The 18,979-nt window shown below is 43.3% G+C and overlaps 1 protein-coding gene across 3 annotated transcripts in view; it reads left to right on the top strand.

Annotated features, from left to right (window-relative positions):
• Window positions 1-6,076: 6,076 nt before the first annotated feature.
• Window positions 6,077-18,979, top strand: part of CPED1 (cadherin like and PC-esterase domain containing 1) — a 212,607-nt gene continuing 199,704 nt past the window's right edge. For 2 of the 3 annotated variants that reach the window (XM_029074159.2, XM_029074162.2), the window contains exons 1-2: window positions 6,077-6,245; window positions 6,778-7,182. In XM_029074159.2, coding sequence (XP_028929992.1) covers window positions 6,934-7,182 — 249 coding nt within the window. In that variant the 5' untranslated portion in view covers window positions 6,077-6,245; window positions 6,778-6,933. Of the gene's footprint in view, window positions 6,246-6,274; window positions 6,361-6,777; window positions 7,183-18,979 lie in introns of those variants that run through there. The other variant, XM_029074160.2, reaches the window with a different exon arrangement.

The raw sequence follows: 18,979 nt of genomic DNA on the forward strand, positions 1-18,979 counted from the left end.
TTTGGAGACTCGGCGTTCCGCGGGCCTCCGGCTCATTCCGAAGCTTGATTCTCCACTGTAGCTTTACTCCTCCACTGTAGCTTTATTCCCTCCGCCTTGCAAAGGTCATACTGGTCTCCAAGAGCTTCTTTTCAACCTAAGGGACTTAGGGACACCTTCGATGTCGCCCGCTTGACTGTGTTTGCGAAGACGGACCTTTCACAGTTTGGTAGGGCAGGGGAAAGATATCTTTTGTTGTGAGCAGGGCTGCCTTGGGTCAGGTGGCTATGTGCTCTCCGGCTTCCTGTCAGGCCACCGGTCCTTTTTGACTGGAAAGCATTTTCTGTGTATTCTTGGGAACAAGTCAGAGCAGAGTCAGTACCCAGCAGTCTCAGGAATGATGCTGTATTGTGTTGGGAGATTTCCCAGGGGGTCAGAAACTTAGGGCAACACTGTCCAGGGTCTTGGAGTAATGGAGCGTGGCTGCTAATACCGCATACATTTATAAGTGTGTGGGACAATGTTTACATGTATAGAAAAACTCAGTTCCTTCAGTGAAGTCAACATCTCGCCCTCGGTATGTCAGTCGTATTTGTTGAGCGTTTGCAGAGCACTGTACTTAGCCTTTGGGAGAGCACAATATAAAACGCACATTTCCCGCCCACAGTGATCTTACAGTCACGTTGCCTCGCTGGTCGGACAGAAATGTAGCAGCGCTCCGAACTGTACCCTAAGGCCTCGACGAAGTCAACGTCTCCCCGCTGGGCTTCATTTACAACCGGAGACTAATTTAGGCAGTTGGATAACCCACCTCAGACTGCTAATGACAGTAGTTAAATAAACAGTGGCCCAGTAGAACACAAATTAATCTGTTGTTAATAGTTCATAGGGGACTAAAAACTGCCTCCCTCAATTTTTAAAGCAAGCAGTGGATTTAATGGATTCACTTGGCTTCCGAAATGATGTGCACGCCGGCCCAGGGCGAGCGTAGACATCCTCTCCCTCGGAGACAGTGCAGCACACGACGTGTCGGAAAGCCAGCCATGCTTGGCTTGCATTGTCCATTGGTGGGTGTACTGTGTCGCGGAGGGTCTCAGTTCCGGAGAGCGTGTTCTATAGAGAAGCTTGATGAAGCCCGTGCGGCGATGAAGGGTAAGGACCAGATGAGCATGAATTCGTGCTTCACCAGATCTGCACTTCACCTACTGAAGTACAGCGATTCCAAGCAATCAAAAGGCGGCACTGATTAGCCCAGAGGGAGATAAGCATGTGAATTCGTGACAGTCGAAGAATGTGGGACGTGGATTTCTGGATGGAATATGGGACAGATGACCGTCCATCCTGATAAACCTGTATCTACCCCAGTGCTTTAGGCAGAGTAAGTGCTGAATAAATGGCCTAGAGTTACTCTGTCTTGGGAAGGAGGTGCCGGGTAGACCTGCGGATTCCTCGGGAGCTGACCCTGCAAATTCCACTTATCATTGTTTCAGAACAAGGTCATTAACTAATCAAGAGCGTTTCCAAGTGCTATCCTCGAAACTAGGGGAACTAATTCAGTGTCCAAATCCAATTTTTCCCAGGTGTTTTCCAACCAGCAGGGGGACCCTCTTTGCTGATCGAATGAAAAAACCAGCGCATATTGTCACACCGATGTGCAACTAGAAGCATGAGTTGGGCCAAATACGGTGTGAACAGTGCAAGTAGGAGTAGATGTTTCTAAATGGTAATGAGGAAAACTTTTTTTTTCCTTGACTAAGCCCTCTAGTGTGTGATTTTAACACACTACTAGAACCCAGCCCACACACTTCACCCTTCTAATGCCATCTTACTCCCTGTACCTCGATCTCATCTATCTCACCGCTGATTTCTCGCCCATGTCCTGCCTCTGGCCTGGAACTCCATCTCTCTCCATATCGGACAGACAATTACTCTCCCCCTCTTCACAAGCCTTACTGAAGGCACATCTCCAAGGAGGGGCTTCCCAGACTAAGCCATCATTTCCTTCAGCTCCCTTCTGTGTCACTCTGACTTGCTCCCTTTATTCATGCCCCCCCCCCACCACTTAGGTACATATCTGTAATTTATTCATTCATATTAATGTCTTCCACTCCAGACTATAAGCTCATCATGGGCAGGAAATGCATCTGTTCTATTTTACTCTCCCAAGCATTTAGTACAGTGCTCTGCACACAGTAAGCACTCCATAAGTACAACTGACTGACTGCACCTCTTAAAATATTTCAAAACACACTGAAATCCCCAGTGCGTATTTCAGAAGAGTGGGGGTTAAGAATGCATGAAGATCTCGATGCTGACCTCGTGAATCTTTTTCGAGCAATTAGTTTGAGAGGAAGACAAACTTCAGACGAAGGTCAAATGGAAAAAAAATCAAACACTCTCTATTCCATGGGAAATGTAATCGGTCATACGGATATAAGGGCCATGTTTACCGGCACAGTTTAATAATGATCTACCCGTGCCTCGATTCGGCTTCAACAGTGGAAAAGGAGTGTTCAGACGGGGCTTGGCAGAATGATTTTTCGTTATCTTCCTGGACGTGCATTTCCATGACTAGAGATGGACAATTTAATATCCTTCCCGTTACTCCTTATGGACTGCTCATCAATCACTTATTGAGTGCTTACCGTGTGCAGAGCGCTATACTGAGGGCTTGGGAGAGTACAACACAACAGTAGATCGGACACATTCCTTGCCTATAACAAGCTTACGGTCATGCTCATCCACGAATATGAATTACACATTTTTTTATGGTCTTTAAGTACTTACTATGTACCAGCCACTGTACTAAGCGATGGGGTAGATACAAGCTAATCAGTTGGACACAATCCATGTCCCACACTGGGATCACAGTCTTAATGCCCATTTTACAGACGAGGCAACTAAGGCACAGAGAAATTGAGGGACTTGTCCAAGCACACCCAGCAGACAAGTGGCAGAGCTACTGATCATTACTTATTCCTATCCTTACTGAATTGCAATGGCTTAACTATTAGAGAAGCAGCCTGGCTCAGTGGAAAGAGCACGGGCTTAGGAGTCAGAGATCATGGGTTCGAATCCCGGCTCTGCCACCTGTCAGCTGTGTGACTGTGGGCAAGTCACTTGACTTCTCTGTGCCTCAGTTACCTCATCTGTAAAATGGGGATTAAGACTGTGAGCCCCACTTGGGACAACCTGATGACCCTGTATCTCCCCCAGCGCTTAGAACGGTGCTCTGCACATAGTAAGTGCTTAACAAATACCAACATTACTATCAAAGTATTGTAAGAGGTGCTGCAGCTTGAACTGACTCTAAGGAAGGAAACAGGTGGCCGAATCGGCTGTACACCCAACTGCAGGTTGACGTGAAACTACAATGCCAATGCTGCTTTCCTCTGTCACTTTCGGTTCCAAACCTCCACAGCTGCAACTTTAAAGAGCCGAACCATTGTGGACTCTGACACTTCCGTTGTCCGTAGCACTCTGGAGAAACAGGCGAGCGTGGAAGAAGACAGCCCAACCCAGACCCGTGCACTCTGCTAGGCGTTACATTAGCTTATGTGGGCGCACAGGTGCTTCGATCAAATTGATCCAGGTAAAGCTCGAAGCCAGGAAAAATAATGAAACACAGGAAGAGAGAAACATTCTAAGGCCATAATATTAACAATCTCACTAGATTGGTTTTTACAGATGCCTGAAGTAGCGGCTAATGGGTCGCCGAAAACCAGGAAAAACACGGTTTGTGAGAAGCCTGAGTTGCTCTGGTGACCGTTTTTATTTTTTATTTTTTGCAATGAATTTCATGCATTTACACAACAGTTCATGATTCTTTCTTATAAACAGGAAAACGGGCGGCCAAGAGGTGGAGAGATGTGAAATGAGTTTAATTTAAAAATGTGTTTAACTGGGAAATTAAAAACATTTCTTCTGAATTCAAGACTCCTTTATTAGAGTTTTCAGTCCGGGTAGGAAACAGTTCATAAACAGATAATGAAATTTCTAATTGAGTTACCCCAGTGTAATTTGATTGTGTGTCATATAGGAAATAGGGGCACTGTATTCCATGAACTGGTTCATGGAAATGAAGACATTCTGGAAGTATGCCAGGATGAGAGAATGATTTTTCACGGCTTCAAGACCGGGAGAAAACAACCTCTCCTGGGTCAATTTCTCGACACCACCCGCGAGCCCACGGAAAAACGCATATCGGCTGAGGTCACGCCGCGCGTTTGAGAGACTGCGAAGGCAACGACCAATAGGATGAAGTTGCCCCAAGATGTATTTATTTTGGGAAACGGTACAATTACCCATCCAGGATGTGATTAAAATTCCAATAAAGATGATACTGCCACAAGCTCTAACCACTAATCCAATTTCAAGGGCTTCACAAGTGGTTAGGAGCAAGCACGGTAATCTTTTCCTGGAGGGTAATATTCAGATATTCCTCGAGCTGATCAAAGTCTTGCTAAAATATATTCGGCCAAGTTGTTTTTTGGTGATGTGTTTTCCAAGTGTCAAAGCGAGGCAACGGACAGAACAGAGCAGAAAAACCTCTACGACTACACCCGCCAGATATGGAGACATTGGGCTGCTTTGTCTCGTCTCTTCTTAGTAGACACTTGCACCAGCTGAGGTATGGTGACAGTATCTCCTTTTTTTCCTCCAATTGATTGAAGACCATGGAGAAGCAGCATGACCTCGTGGAAAGGGTCCAGGACTGGAAGTCCTGGGTTCTGATTCTACCTCCGCCACTTGCTGGCCATGTGACTTCCATTTGACGTCTCTGTGCTTCAATTTCCTCAACCCTAAAATGGGGATTTAGCCCCTAGACTTTGAGTCCACTGTGAGAAAAAGGATCTGTGGTCTGTTAGGAGCCCGTTCCTGAGTTCAGGGCTTAGCACATAATAAAGGCTTAACAAAAACCGTTATAATAATTACTACTATTGTGCCACTCTTCCCTTGGTTGGTCGAGCAATTGCTGTCAAATCATTTCCAATTCATAGCAACCCCCTGGACCCACTTTTTCCAGAGCAGCTTACCTTTGCCTCTTTCTGGCATGTGAATCCATAGAGTTTTCTTGGTAAAAATATGGAAGTGGTTTATCACTGCCTTCTTCTGCCACTGCTCCCTAGCCTCTTACAAATCCAAAAGATAGCTGTGATAGATAAGTCCCTAAGAATTTCATGAAAAATCTAGATTGGCCCTTATTCTTATCCCCATTTTACAGATGAGGTAACTGAGGCTCATCTCACTTCATAAATGCCTTATCCCATCCAGAGAGCAAGATGCAGGAAGGATAGGGCTGAAATCCTATGGTCCCTTACTCTCCAACATTCCAATTATTCTGTTTTCACCTCTGATGATAAAGCAGGAGCCCTGCAACAACATCCCAAATCCAGGACTATAATTACATACTGCATCATTGAGACTGCTCAGCTTGAGATTTCCTAGAGCTATTTGTCTTAGTATTTGCAGAAATGGGTTTTATTTTCTCTGAGTCACACCAATCATGATCTATTACCCTTGAGAGCACCTACACTTTTTAGTATTTGGGTACATCCTGACCTGGTTACTTTTTTGCTCTGTGACCGTGGGCAAGTGAAATGGGAATTCAATACCTGTTCCTCCTCACCCTTAGACTGTGAGCCCACTATGGGACAGAGACTGTACCTGACCCGATTTTCATGAATCTGCCCTCCACACTTAGTACAGTACTTGGCATATAGTTAAGGGTTTTTAAAAAAAAAAAAAATAACACAACTCACCAACTGGAGTCAGCTCCTATCTCTCTGTCTCGTGGTTTCCACTCAATCAAAGACTATTTGTTTTTGTCATGCCTTGGATGGCACTCCTGAATGTTGCCAAGAGGGTTAGCAAGTGGGACAATCTGGATCTGCCTTCTGCTGCCTTTTTGAGGGAAGGGATTTTCTCCTTTTAATTCACAATTAGCATTGCTCCTTTGGCTGTTTCCAATCAGGCTGGGCAGCTGAGTGAGTGTAGCTCCGCCCCCTGAAGATTTCAGTCTTTTATTTAGATGGTGACTGTGGTCCAACTGAGGTGGGGGCAGAATGGGGGTGGGGAGAGAGGGAGAGAAAAAGCGAGTTGTGTGTTTATGTATGAGAGAGAGAGTGAGTTTGTGTGAAACTGAGAGAGGCACGCAGGGATGAGATGAGCTGAACTGGAGTTAGGAGTGTGGGCGGTTCCGAGTGGTTTTAATCAGCAGCCCGTTACAGGATCATGGAAAACTTTTCTGGCTCCCAGGATAAGAAGTAAGTAAATAGAACTTCAAACTTTTCTCAGATCTCAACGCGACAACTCAGAGTCAAGCTGTCCGGAATAGCAGTCAGATTCCAACAGGGTGTACGTTTGGGAGAAACAAAAGACGTATGTGTAAATGCTTACAGGGAAATGGCCATTTAAAGCAGAATGAAAGAAGGCAACAGTTAAAAGGGCAGGAGAGTTGCAACAGTTTTAAACAGGGAAAAAAAAAATGAGGAACCGTTCCGGGAATCTGGACAGCGTCCAGCTGCGAAACCAGCAGTTTTGGGCTTTACCTATTGTTTTGGAGGGGGTTGGGGGCCAGTTTCTTGTGATTTCTGTTTCTCTGCTGTGGGAGTTGAAGGATATCATGAAAGGAGGCATGGCCGGAAGTGAAAGTCTGGCACCCTAGAGAGGACCCTGGTGATGAATTCCAAACAGTCTTCTGATGACAACTTTGTTTTGACCCTGCCAGGACGGTCTCCGCTGTCCTTCACGGGGGTTCAGCCTATCCCCCGCCACTGACCTATGTTTCTTTGTCAGGAGGAGCTGGAAAGTTCAGGAAGAGGAATGGGAGCAAACCTGAGCCAGCCATGGAGAAAGTGGACGGATTTGGACCTTTCGTGTTGACCCAAAAGTCCTGAGCCCTGATGAAGTTTGCAGCCATGTGGTCCAGGGACAAGTAAAGGTGAACTGGTCATGATTCGTCGCCAGATTTTCCTCTGCTGCCGATGTGTTTGCCCCCGGCCTTTCTTTCTGGGGATAGTGGTAGCCGTCTGTCTCTTCTACCAGACGCTGACCCTCATAGGGTCAAGGAGATTTATGTCTGCTGTGAAGGGACTTTCACCAAACAAGTTGACCGAGGCATCCCAGGGGAGAGTCAAAGACACGTTTTCAAGAGCCACAGTTTGCTTCTTTCCCTCTGGTGATCCGCAAGCAATCGAAAAGGTAAGGTGGGTCATCAGAATTGAACTGAGATCAGTTCTCCAGTTTTTGTGTTTACCTAAAATTCAACTTTCATGTGATCAGAGAGTCCCAGATGGTAAACCAGCCAGTGAGAGACTGAACTTCGGTGTGAAGTTTGAGAACTCAGGTCAGCCTGAGCGATTACTTCAACAGACTCACTGCCGGGAAAGTCCTACGTTTTGATTCATAGAGAGAGATTTCTCTACTTCTAAAAACTTGAATTCATTATAGCTGACTCTTAAGCATGTCTTTTTTTTCTGTTTTGGTAGCCTCCAGTAACAGAATCAGCAGACATAAGTTTTAATCACATAAATCAAAGAACAGAAAGAGTTGGCACACAGGATTCAGTCGACAGCTTCTTAATTGGCATTGTCTCTCTGCTCCAGACAGTGCTTATTAGTACCTTCAACCGTCCAGCACTTTAAGATCTGATTTATTTTTGAAATGGATTACATTTTTAAGAAGAAAAGACTTGCACACTCTTAGGTCCCCTTATATTAAGTTTATGATGCTTTGTGTAAGCATATATAATTTACAGTATTCATTGCAATAGCATGGATTAAGCTGAAAATGTAAATAAAGAAAAATAGATGTTGCTTTTTTATTCCTTTTCTATTAACTTTTCCAATCTTGTCAAACAAGAAAGAACACGGTGGCTATTTTTACCCAGGAATCTGTGACTAGGGCTTTATAATCGCAATAGATTTAGTTAGATTTCACACTGGGTAGGAATTTGAGATGGGATTTCAACTTGGACTATTGTTGAGCCAGAATTCCGTGCATTAATAAAAGCACTTCCAAAAGAATTCCACAATTTTGAGGTGCCAGGACTGGCAGAAATTGCTTTTATATAAACATAGCCCGTCACCCAGAAGCATTTAGAATCTCTTTCCATGACTATTTTGGTTATCAAACCACAGTGTGAGAGGATTGTCTCAAATGAGAAGCAGCATGGCTTAGTGGATAGGGTACGGTCCTGGGAGTTAGAAGGACCTAGGTTCTAATGCTGTCTCCACCACATTTCTGCTGTGTGACCTTGGGCAAGTCACTTAACTTCTCTTGGCCTCAATTACCTCATCTGTAAAATGGGGATTGAGAGTGTGAGCTCCATGTGGGACAGGGACTGTGTCCAACCTGACTTACTTGTATCTGCCCCAGTGCCTAGAACAGTGCTTGGCACACAGTAAATGAAAAAAAAGTACCATATCTACTATAATCTGTAAAATAATGGTAATCTGAGAAAATGAATATTAGATGTGGCTGCAAAAGTGGCACTGAAACCTCCAACTGCAAGTATGAATCCAGTTTAAAGTCCTGTTTCAGGGTTTTTACTTATGCTTTTCCATGGTATATGTTTGAATCTTCTCCTCAAAGCCAGTAAATCAAACAGTTATTACAGAACATTTGGGGGTATTTTGTGGAGCTCCATGAACTGTAACTTTCTGAATTCAGTTGAATTGTTTCCATTTACTCCTATGCTGCCATAAAAAATGTTACCTTCTATTTTCAATGCTTTAAAATGCTGAAGCTAGAAAAAGCAATTCCTTTAGAAAAATACTTTTCTTCAAATACAGATAGTAATGCATTTTTGTTTTAAAAGGGTATAGACTTGGTGCTGAGTCTTGGGCCTGCTACTTTTGAAGGAAAGGTTTCTCATAAATTTAACCACTTCTTTTTGTAATTGTTACCTCTAAGGCCTCATATATTACTGGGTTCTCAGAGTGAATTCCTACTCAATTCCACTTCAGTGGAAAATTACCTTTCACTTAGGGGAACACCTGAAACTTAGCGGTCACTTTTCTACATATTTCTGTGTTGTACTCTCCCAAGTGCTCAGTACAGTGCTCTGCACGTAGTAAGTGCTCAAAAAATATCACTGATTCACTCCTAGAAACTCTTTATAGAGAGGTGCTTCTACTTTCTCATTGATGAATCATTTTAGGCCACGATCAAATTTCAGAAATCAGAAGTGCCATTAGTAAAGACAAGCATTTCCAAAAATGCATCACATTGTTCCATGTTTTGTTTACTGCTTGGGCCTGAAGCCAATTTTCATGATTAAATAAATGTTTATCCAGCACGCAGGGAGGTGAGGTGGTTCGCAGAAAAAAGCTCTTCGAAAAACGGTCTGGGATATTGCATCTTTGTAACAGTCTTTCTAAGATATGTACTGAGTGCTTACTGTGTAGAGCACTGTAGTAACTAGGCGCATGGAAGAGTACAATAGCATAAGTAGACACAACTGCTGATCTCGAATAGCTTACAGTGTAGCAGGGGAAGGAAGGCAGGCACTAAAATCAGTTACAGGTAGAACCCGGAATAAGGACATATGAAGAAGGGCTGTAGGTGTGTCCACCTAAATAGGTTCAACCGAAGAACAGACCAGCTTACAAATGTGTATTTTCAAACAGACCAGAAAGAAGAAAAGCATTGACGGAAACTCTAATTGAAGTGATTTTTAAAAGCAAATTTCTGAGTGTTTTCTTTCATTTTTCCAGTGAACAGAGCCAAACTGCTATCATCTCATTTCCTTAACGGCGGAAGAACTAAGGGCCACAGATAGGTCACTGGATCTTTACATATAAGGTGACAGTAATATTTCTGACCGGATACTTAGTGGTCCTGCTAGCGGTTTCAGATGATTGGTTGCCCTGAGGCAAGGAAAAATTCACCTCCCTCTTCCGTTTTGCCAAATTCATTCATTCAATCGTATTTATTAAGCACTTACTGGGTGCAGAGCACTGTACTAAGCCCTTAGGTCACTCTGCAACACAGCTGGCTCAGGTATCCTAGTGTAAGGGGCAGGGGATGAGTGAGTGCTCAATAAATATGATTAATGATATTACAAAAGTCTGATAGAGACCTGAATCTAGAGTTTTTCCCAGCAGGGGATCTCCGGGTCTCTGTCGATACATCTGCTGATGCTGACAAAGCCCACCACGGTGTCTCCCTTCTGACTGGCCCCCTGAGATGAATGTCTCTCCTGCTTGCCTTCTGAAGTCGGCACCGTCTGATCGTGCTTCAAATTTGTAGTCCCTCATTTCTATGGATTGCATTTTGTAATAATAATAATAATGGTATTTAAATGCTTACTCTGTACCAGGCATTGTACTAAGCCCTGGGGTGGATGCAAGAGAATCGGGTTGGACACAGTCCCTTTCCCACATGGGGCTCACAGTCTCAATCCCCATTTTACAGATAAGGTAACTGAGCCACAGAGAAGTGAAGTGACTTGCCCAAGGTCACAGTATTATTCTCTATGTGCCCCTTACCCTCCAAACAGTGCTCTGCCCAGTGTAGGTGCTCAGCACCATGCTCTGCACATGACTGCCTGATAAATACCCTTCATGATAAGGGGTTATGATAGAGCAGTTATAGTTTTCTTAAGGCAGATTTTGGAAGGAACACCCAGATAGTTTCAAAGCATGTTTTTAGCTGTCTATACTTACTTTTTATTTAAGCTCTATCCTTGAGCCAGAAAAGAAGGGTCTTAGTTTTTAGCATGTCTTCCTGAGAGGGAAAAGGAATCAAATCACCCCAAAGCCTTTATATGAAGGATGAATTAAGAAAAAGAAAGACTATGAAGAGGAGAAGCAGCGTGGCTCAGTGGAAAGAGCCCGGGCTTGGGAGTCAGATGGCATGGGTTCAAATCCCGGCTCTGCCCCTTATCAGCTGTGTGACCGTGGGCAAGTCACTTCGCTTCTTTGTGCCTCAGTTACCTCATCTGTAAAGTGGGGATTAAGACTGTGAGCCTCACGTGGGACAACCTGATGACCCTGTACCTGCCCCAGAGCTTAGAACACTGCTCTGCACATAGTAAGTGCTTAACAAATACCTACATTATTATTATTGCTTGGACTTGGAGGGAGAAGCCACTTTATTTGCAGAAGGTGGTGTGTTTTTTTTTTTTATCACTTTTACTATGCAGGCAAGTGAGCCCCTTTTCTAGACTGTGAGCCCATTGTTAGGTAGTGATTGTCTCTGTTGCCAAATTGTACTTTCCAAGTGCTTGGTACAGTGCTGTGCATAAAGTAAGCGCTCCATAAATACGATTGAATGAATGAAGGGTTAATAGGTTGCTATCGAGATTTATATTACCGTTGAGTCTAGGGAAGCCGCTGGTCTAGTTTAGGGTCTATCTTGTGTCGTTGCGATCATGGTGGGAGTGATTTTACTGGATCAATTACTCTCTACAAGTGGGCTCCAGCTCAATATGTAGGGCTGTTTTTGGTAGAGATGGAAATCATCGTACATTAACTGCAGTGTTCCTAATTAGAAAGGACTTTCACTGGTTTAGGTCAAACTTCTGACAGTTTTTCCAGTATGCTTCTCCAAACCGTTTCCCTGAGCATGTGTATCTTGGCTGAGGTTAAGCTTTTTTTCCAATTTCCCCCTAGGTCTCCCTTATGGTCTTCATGTATTGACTGATAGAGATAATGTAAAATCCTAGAATGGTTTCAATTTATCACGTAAACAGCGTGTCTACCCTGATCTAGAGTCCCTCTGACCATCTGCATATTTTTAAGCTATCGAATTGATTTCTGGGAGTTTCAAGAACACATTAAACTATGTGTGAACATACATTCAGAAAGAACAACTTCTCATGAAGTTCAGCTCCCTGGAGCTGATTCCTCTCTTGGCTGATTAAAAGCAGAACAAATTTCTGGTTTAGGAACCGAAGAGTTTTATTCAGTGCACCTGGGGCTCACTAAGGAATCAAGCATTTATGGATTAGAAACCTGTGTAGGCTAGAGCAATAAACTGGGTGTGTTTTTTTTGTTTTGCATGGTATAAGGTCCTTACTACGGATCAAGCGCTGTTCTCCGCGCTGGGGTAGAAACAAATTAGGCCAGATACAGTCACACGGAGCTCACAAGATTCCCTATTTTACACGTTTAGGAAACTGAGGCATGGAGAAGTGAAATGAATTGCCCAAGGTCACACAGCAGCCCAGAGGTGGAAAAGGGATTAGAATTCAGGTTTTCTGGCTTCCAGGCCCATGCTTTATCCACTAGTCCATGGGTGTTTGAGGCACATGTAAAAGAATCAACATGGTCTCTACTTTCGGGGAACGTTCTGTCTATCGGACCACCTCTTTCGTCCTGGGAATGATCCCCTTCTGGAATATGCTATACCCTCTCATATCTAAAATTGTGCTGCTCCTGTTCCCTCCCCCCAGCTCAGTATTCCTCTTTTCTAGAAGCAGCAACTTCATCGTTTTTATCTTTTTACACCTTCTCACCTTACAAGTGACTGTCTCCGTCGCCACGTGGACATCCCCATTTTGTATGCCCCTCTGGCAGCAGGAAAGCTCTAAGCCAACCCATTTCCCTTTTATATTAACAAGAGGCAGAATAATTAGAACGTAACCCTCATGTCTGGTCCGCACACCCCCAGCCCACACACCTAGATCTGGTTGAACAGCCCAAAGTTGGCTGTGACTTCCTGAATCTTGGAATACCTAGAATAAGGTGACAACTCTGAGACACGCCCCCCCCCCCCCCATTTCTGACTGTGGTATCCCACATCAGTTCTTTCTCTCATCTTCAATAAGTCATATTTATTGAACACTTAATGTGCACAGTGTGCTGTACTAAGAGCTTGAGAGGGTACAGCATAAGTACGTAGGCATGTTCCTTGCCCGTAATGAGTTTACAGTTTAGAGGGGGAGACGGACATTAATATAAATACGTTGCGGGTATATCCTGTTTCCAATTGCTGACTGTTCTCCCACATCGTTGCAGATTTTGCTTTATTGTGCCCAGAGAGTTTCCACTGCCTCCTGCACCACTGCAACTCAGCATAAGGCAGTCGGTTGGTAAAAGGCAGTCGTCTGTTCTCCTTTCATGGCCCACCCAGCAAAGGTGTGATGTGGTGAGCAGTGTTTAGTACGTAGTTTTTGTATTTACATCGACAGGCAAACTACATCGCTGAGTAGCCCCAAAAAAGGAGAAAAGATGCCCCGGAATGGATTGCCTCATCTTTCACTGACCTCATACCTCATTTTTAAACCAATTAGCTGTGTCTTCACTAAGTCTGAAGAGTGGCAATTGAAACCTTCAAGCATCTTGAAATAAGCAAACATCAGAAACTGAGGAGAACATATCAAAATTAGGTCTTAAACTCTTCTTTCAATTAAATAAAATAATGAGAAATGGAACAGGCTCTTCCCTAGAAGTAACAATTTTGTTTCCACATAACATCGCACTGGATTTTTTCACAGGCTACACAGTGGCATGCCAACAGATTTTCTAAAATTAAACATTAACAGGCAACTCAAAGGGGCCAGTTTTTACTTTTGAGGGAGGGGACATAAGTGGAGTATGGATTTTGGGGAAGGGGTTGGGAGGAGCAGGCAGTTTATGGAGCGATAACAGGTCAGAGAGACTCGATGTGGAGTTATCTGGCAGCACTGGAAAACTTTTGGCTCTCTTCAGTGAGGCCTAGTGGAAAGAGCATAGGCCTGGAGTGAGGATACTTGGATTCTAATCATGGCTCCACCACTTGCCTGTTGGGTGACCTTGGGCAACTCAATAATAATAATAATAATAATTGAGTTACTTGTTAAGGCTTACTATGTGCCTGGCACTGTACTAAACACCAGGGTGGATACAAGCAAATCGGGTTGGACACGGTCCCTGTCCCACATGGGGCTCCCGTTCTTAATCCCCATTTTACAGATGAAGAAACTGAGGCACAGAGAAGTGAAGTGACTTGCCCAAAGTCCCACAGCAAACAAGTGGTGGATCCAGGATTAGAACCTCTTTCCTCTGACTCCAGGGCCTGTGCTCCTTCTACTAGGCCATGCTGCTTCTCCTAACTTGATTTCCCTGTACCTCAGTTTCTTCATGTTTAAAATGAGGATTGGTTACTGGTTTTCCCTCTCTCTTAGGCTGTCAGATGGAGACAGCGTCTGATGTAATTATCTTGTATTTACACCAGTACTCGGCATTGTGCTTGCCACATACATAGTGTTATAATATTTAAATTATTATTATTATTATCATCTAAATTCTAGCCAGACTCCCAAGAGGAGTGAGGCAAGGAGTTCCTCTATTTTCCATTTCTTTATCGATTTTTGGTCACCACTTCTTTTAATATGGAATAATGAAACCTGATTTTTGAGAAAATTGCATTAAGATTGAGTACTGACAGTCAGCTCTGGATCAATTATGACTCCAAGATCCTTTTCTAAAGCAGTTGGGCTTAAGAAGGATGGGAATAGGCTGCTCATTCTCTTTTGGGGTGTTTATTTTGGCCCTTATTTTAACCCCTATCCTGGTATCACTGAACCATCTCCTCAATTTATTTACAGTCCCACAGTAACAGCATATTCTGCTAGGGCTTTGTCCACTGTTTACTTGCAAGTTGATTTCTGAAAGATTGAATTCATGTCCAAAATATGATTGACTGAAATATAGTTGACTTACAGACAGGAAGGCAATTTCATGAATTTAGGATAAAGATATCCCTAGTCTATGGTTTCAGTGTCCCAATGCGGAGCTGCCCAGATTTTTCTGCATTTACTTAGCCTACAATCCAACAATTTCAATCTAAAACTCCAGTGGAAAATCTGGCTCATGTAGTACTAATGTACTTAAAAACTTTTCAGGAAAAATGAAACAGGAAATTAGTTTTTCTGTAGCAGGACCGGAAGGATCTAACCTTAAATGAGAAACAAAGCAGTCCCCAGAAAGTACGCCTTTTTACACTGCAGAGCCAATCCAGAAGCAGAAATGACATTAGAATGGATTTTTCCTCACTTTGTTACCTCAAACTCTCCTGGATTAGAGCAGGAAGCTCGGCCAGTGGCAGGATGAAGCCGGTGAAAATTTTTCCATAATAATAGTAGTAATAATGATTATTGCTAATAATAATGATCAGAGAAGCAGCGTGGCTCAAGAGAAGCAGCGTGGCTCGGTGGAAAGAGCCCGGGCTTGGGAGTCAGAGGTCATGGGTTCGAATCCTGGCTCTGCCACTTGGCAGCTGTGTGACTCTGGGCAAGTCACTTAACTTCTCTGTGCCTCAGTTACCTCATCTGTAAAATGGGGATTAACTGTGAGACTCACGTGGGACAACCTGATTACCCTATATCTACCCCAGCGCTTAGAACAGTGCTCTGCACGGAGAAGTGCTTAACAAATACCATCATTATTAATAATTATATGATTATTATTGTTATAATACAATATATCATATTATCATATGGTATTAATGTTATAATTATTAATAATGATGATATTTGTTAAGCACTTACTCTGTGTCAAGCACTGTTCGAAGCGCTGAGGTAGACACAGGGTAATCAGGTTGAACACAGTCCATGTCCCACAGAGGGTTTATGGTCTCAATCTCCATTTTACAGATGAGGTAACTGAGGCACACAGAAGCTAAGTGACTTGTCCCAGGTCTCACAGGAGGCAAGTGGTAGAGCCGGGATTAGAACCCAGGTCCTTCTGACTTCCAGGCCCTGCTCTATCCCCTAGGCCATGCTGGGTGCCTGCCCCTCTTGCTCTTTTCGCCACATCCTCCTCAGGACTATTGGCTCTCTCCCGCATGCTGCATGGGGGGAGCATCCAAAACCCTGGATTTGACTGGAAGATCATATGGGCAGAGAACATATCTACCAACTCTTGTTCTACTGTACTTTCCCAAGCACCTAGTATGGAGTTCTGCACTCAAAAAGTTGGATTACAGGGCTCTGTATAAAGGAGGAATTGATATAGGGCTCAATACAGTGGTCTGAACACAGAATGCACTCAATCAATTCTTGGAAGATAATCATAGCAAAAGCTACTTAATTAGGAATGCCAATCAATGGTATGTGAGTGCTTACTGTGTGCGGAGCACTGAACTAAATGCTGGGGAGAGTACAATAGAGTTAGAAGACAGGATCCAGGTACATAGGGAGCTTACACACTAGAGGGGGAGACGGACATTGAAATAAGAATTGGTGGCGGAGTATAAGTGTGTTTATGTGTGTGTGTGTGTGTAATTATAAATGTAGAAGTTCCGAGAAGTTGTGGGTGGCGTGAAGGTGCTTAAAGGGTGCAGGTTCAAGTGATGCAGTAAGGAAAACAAAGGTTTAGTCGGGAACGATCTCATGAAGGAGATGTGATCTTTAGGATGGCTTTGAAGGTCAGCCTAAGGAATAATAACTGTGGTATCTATGTGTCGAGCTTCCATCGATGCTTCTGACTATGGGGCATGCATGTAGGGGTATTTGGTGGTGGTGGAGGGATAGGGAAGGGGATGTGTTTTCTTTAAGGAGTGAGTCTACATATTAATCAATATAATCATCCCACTCTTTAAATCTTCCCCTTGGCCCAAGCAAAGATGTAATAATGACTGTGGTTTTAGTTGTCTTATTATATGCCGAGATTTATACTGGCCCCCGGGGTAAATTCTAGACTGTGAGCCCGTTATGGGCGGGGGTTGTCTCTATCTGTTGCTGAATTGTACTTTCCAAGTGCTTAGTACAGTGCTCTGCACACAGTAAGCGCTCAATAAATACGATCGAATGATTAACCAGACTGGACGCAGTCCCTATCACACATGGGGCTCCCAGTGTAAGTAGGAGGGATTGAAAGGAGCTGACATCAAACGGGAGAGGGAATGCATTTATTTGATGCACCGGAAGGGTGCTTTGTTGTCATCCGATACTATTTAGGCTTTGGCATCTGGCATAGGCAAGGCGCCATTGTTATACCAAGGTGATAGACGCAGGAAACCAATCAAATGAAGTTCTTGTTCTTCCTAGCTTGAATTCCAAAACCAGCCCATTCATTTTAATTAAAAATGACCAACTTGTTTTCACTGGGCCTTTTGGGTAGAAAGACTTTTGCAAAATACCATAAATGCTGAAATTACCTATTGATTTTCCCATGGAAAGTCTCTTCTATATAATTAGACTCTTACAACATCAAATGAACTGCTGTGAGGATTCAGTGCATCTATGGAATGAATATATATCTATCTTTATCTCTATATAGATACATATATCATAAGTAAATATATTCATATACATGCATATGTATATGTGTGTACGTATATGCATAATATATTTAAATTACAGTATTATACTATTGACTTGAAGAAGTCACTTGCCTTCCGTGTTTCAGTTTCCTCATCTGTAAAATGGGAGTAAAGTATCTGTTCTGTCTTCCCCCCTTATACTATCAGCCCTCTGTGGGTCAAAAATTGAGCTGTCTGTATCGCATCTACTCCAGCACTTACTACAGTCCGAGACACGTAATAATAAATGCCACATTTTTCTGCTCTTGATAAGCCTCGCCTCTCTTGGATTGTTTCAAATTTTGGACTAAGGGAATTTTGCTAAAACTGATTCTAAGGTGAAAAGTATTTTTCCTGCTACTATTTTTGAGTTTAGTTTTAAAAATGAGGCTCTTTGTTCCCAGTACGCTCCTAAAATATCTAAACAGATTCTTCACATGTACTTCTGTGCATTCTTTTACCAATTTCCAGCCCAGAGTGAATTTTATGATTGAGAATGAGGATTTATAAAATCAACACTGGCAAAGCCTTAGCCATAGCAACGGAGCCGATACTGCTAAAATACTGGAAATTCTGGCAGGTAAAAGGAGCAATGTGTCCAGTGTTGTAATGATGCATTTCGTTTTCACCTATGGAAAAAACAAGAAGCCATATTTAGAAAGCCATAGCATCTTTTTTGGCGATAGCTAGCACTTCTCAATTTAGTACAAAAATCTAAAGGCTTCAGCTGAGAAAAGGCTAACACTGGGAAACAGAAGAAAAAGGAGAAACTGCTCTCGTTGGCAATTAATAGATGCTCAGTCAGGTCTTCCCAAAGAAATTATGCAAACCATGAGAGGCTAAAAAATTACCCTTGGATTTCTCGACTGGAATTTTCGGTGAAGTACAATTTTATGGATACTTTATGGACCTGGGATGAAATAATAAATAAAATTCTGGTTTAAGAGTCCTGCTCAATGGTAAAAATAGATCAATCAGTGGTATTTATTGACTTCTTATTGTAGGGGGAACACTGTAGGAAAGGTCGTATGGGAAATTTAGGAAAGCACAATACAACAGAGTTAGCAGACACGTTCCCTGGCCACAGTGAATTTACAGTCCAGAGGATGGATGGAAGAAAGAGTGGGTGCCATGGTAAGAGAAGCAGATGGAGGAGACTTGAGGGGGGAAGGAGGGAGGGAGATGGAGGGGGTTTCTCTTCATCCTCCTTTTGCCCCCAGCTCCCCTATTAATAATAATAATGATATATGTTAAGCGCCGAGCACTGTTCTAAGCGCTGGGGTAGATACAAGGTAATCAGGTTGCCCCACGTGGGGTTCACAATCTTAATCCCCATTTTACAGATGAGGTAACTGAGGCACAGAGAAGTTGAGTGACTTGCCCAAGGTCACAGCAGACAAATGGTGGAGCCGGAATTAGAATCCACATCCTCTGACTTCCAAGCCCAGGCTGTTTCCACTAAGCCACCCTGCTTCTCAATTCCTCTGAGGGACGGGTCAGCATGTGGGCTGATTGAAACAAACTTCAGGTACCTGTTTCATTTTCACCAGTAATTACTGAGCGTCTATGATATTCTAGTACTTTTGAACTTTTATACACTCTCTTCAGCATCCATATGTGTAAGGATATGTACTCATTCCTGTATCTATGGCAGAGAAGCAGTGTGGCCCAGTGGAAAGAGCACAGGCCTGGGAGTCAGGATTGGGTTCTAATACTGGCTCCACCACTTGCCTGCTGTATGACCTTGAGCAAGTCACTTCTCTCTGTT

Source organism: Ornithorhynchus anatinus, chromosome 10 (assembly GCF_004115215.2).
Source record: "Ornithorhynchus anatinus isolate Pmale09 chromosome 10, mOrnAna1.pri.v4, whole genome shotgun sequence".
Classification (NCBI taxonomy): domain Eukaryota; kingdom Metazoa; phylum Chordata; class Mammalia; order Monotremata; family Ornithorhynchidae; genus Ornithorhynchus; species Ornithorhynchus anatinus.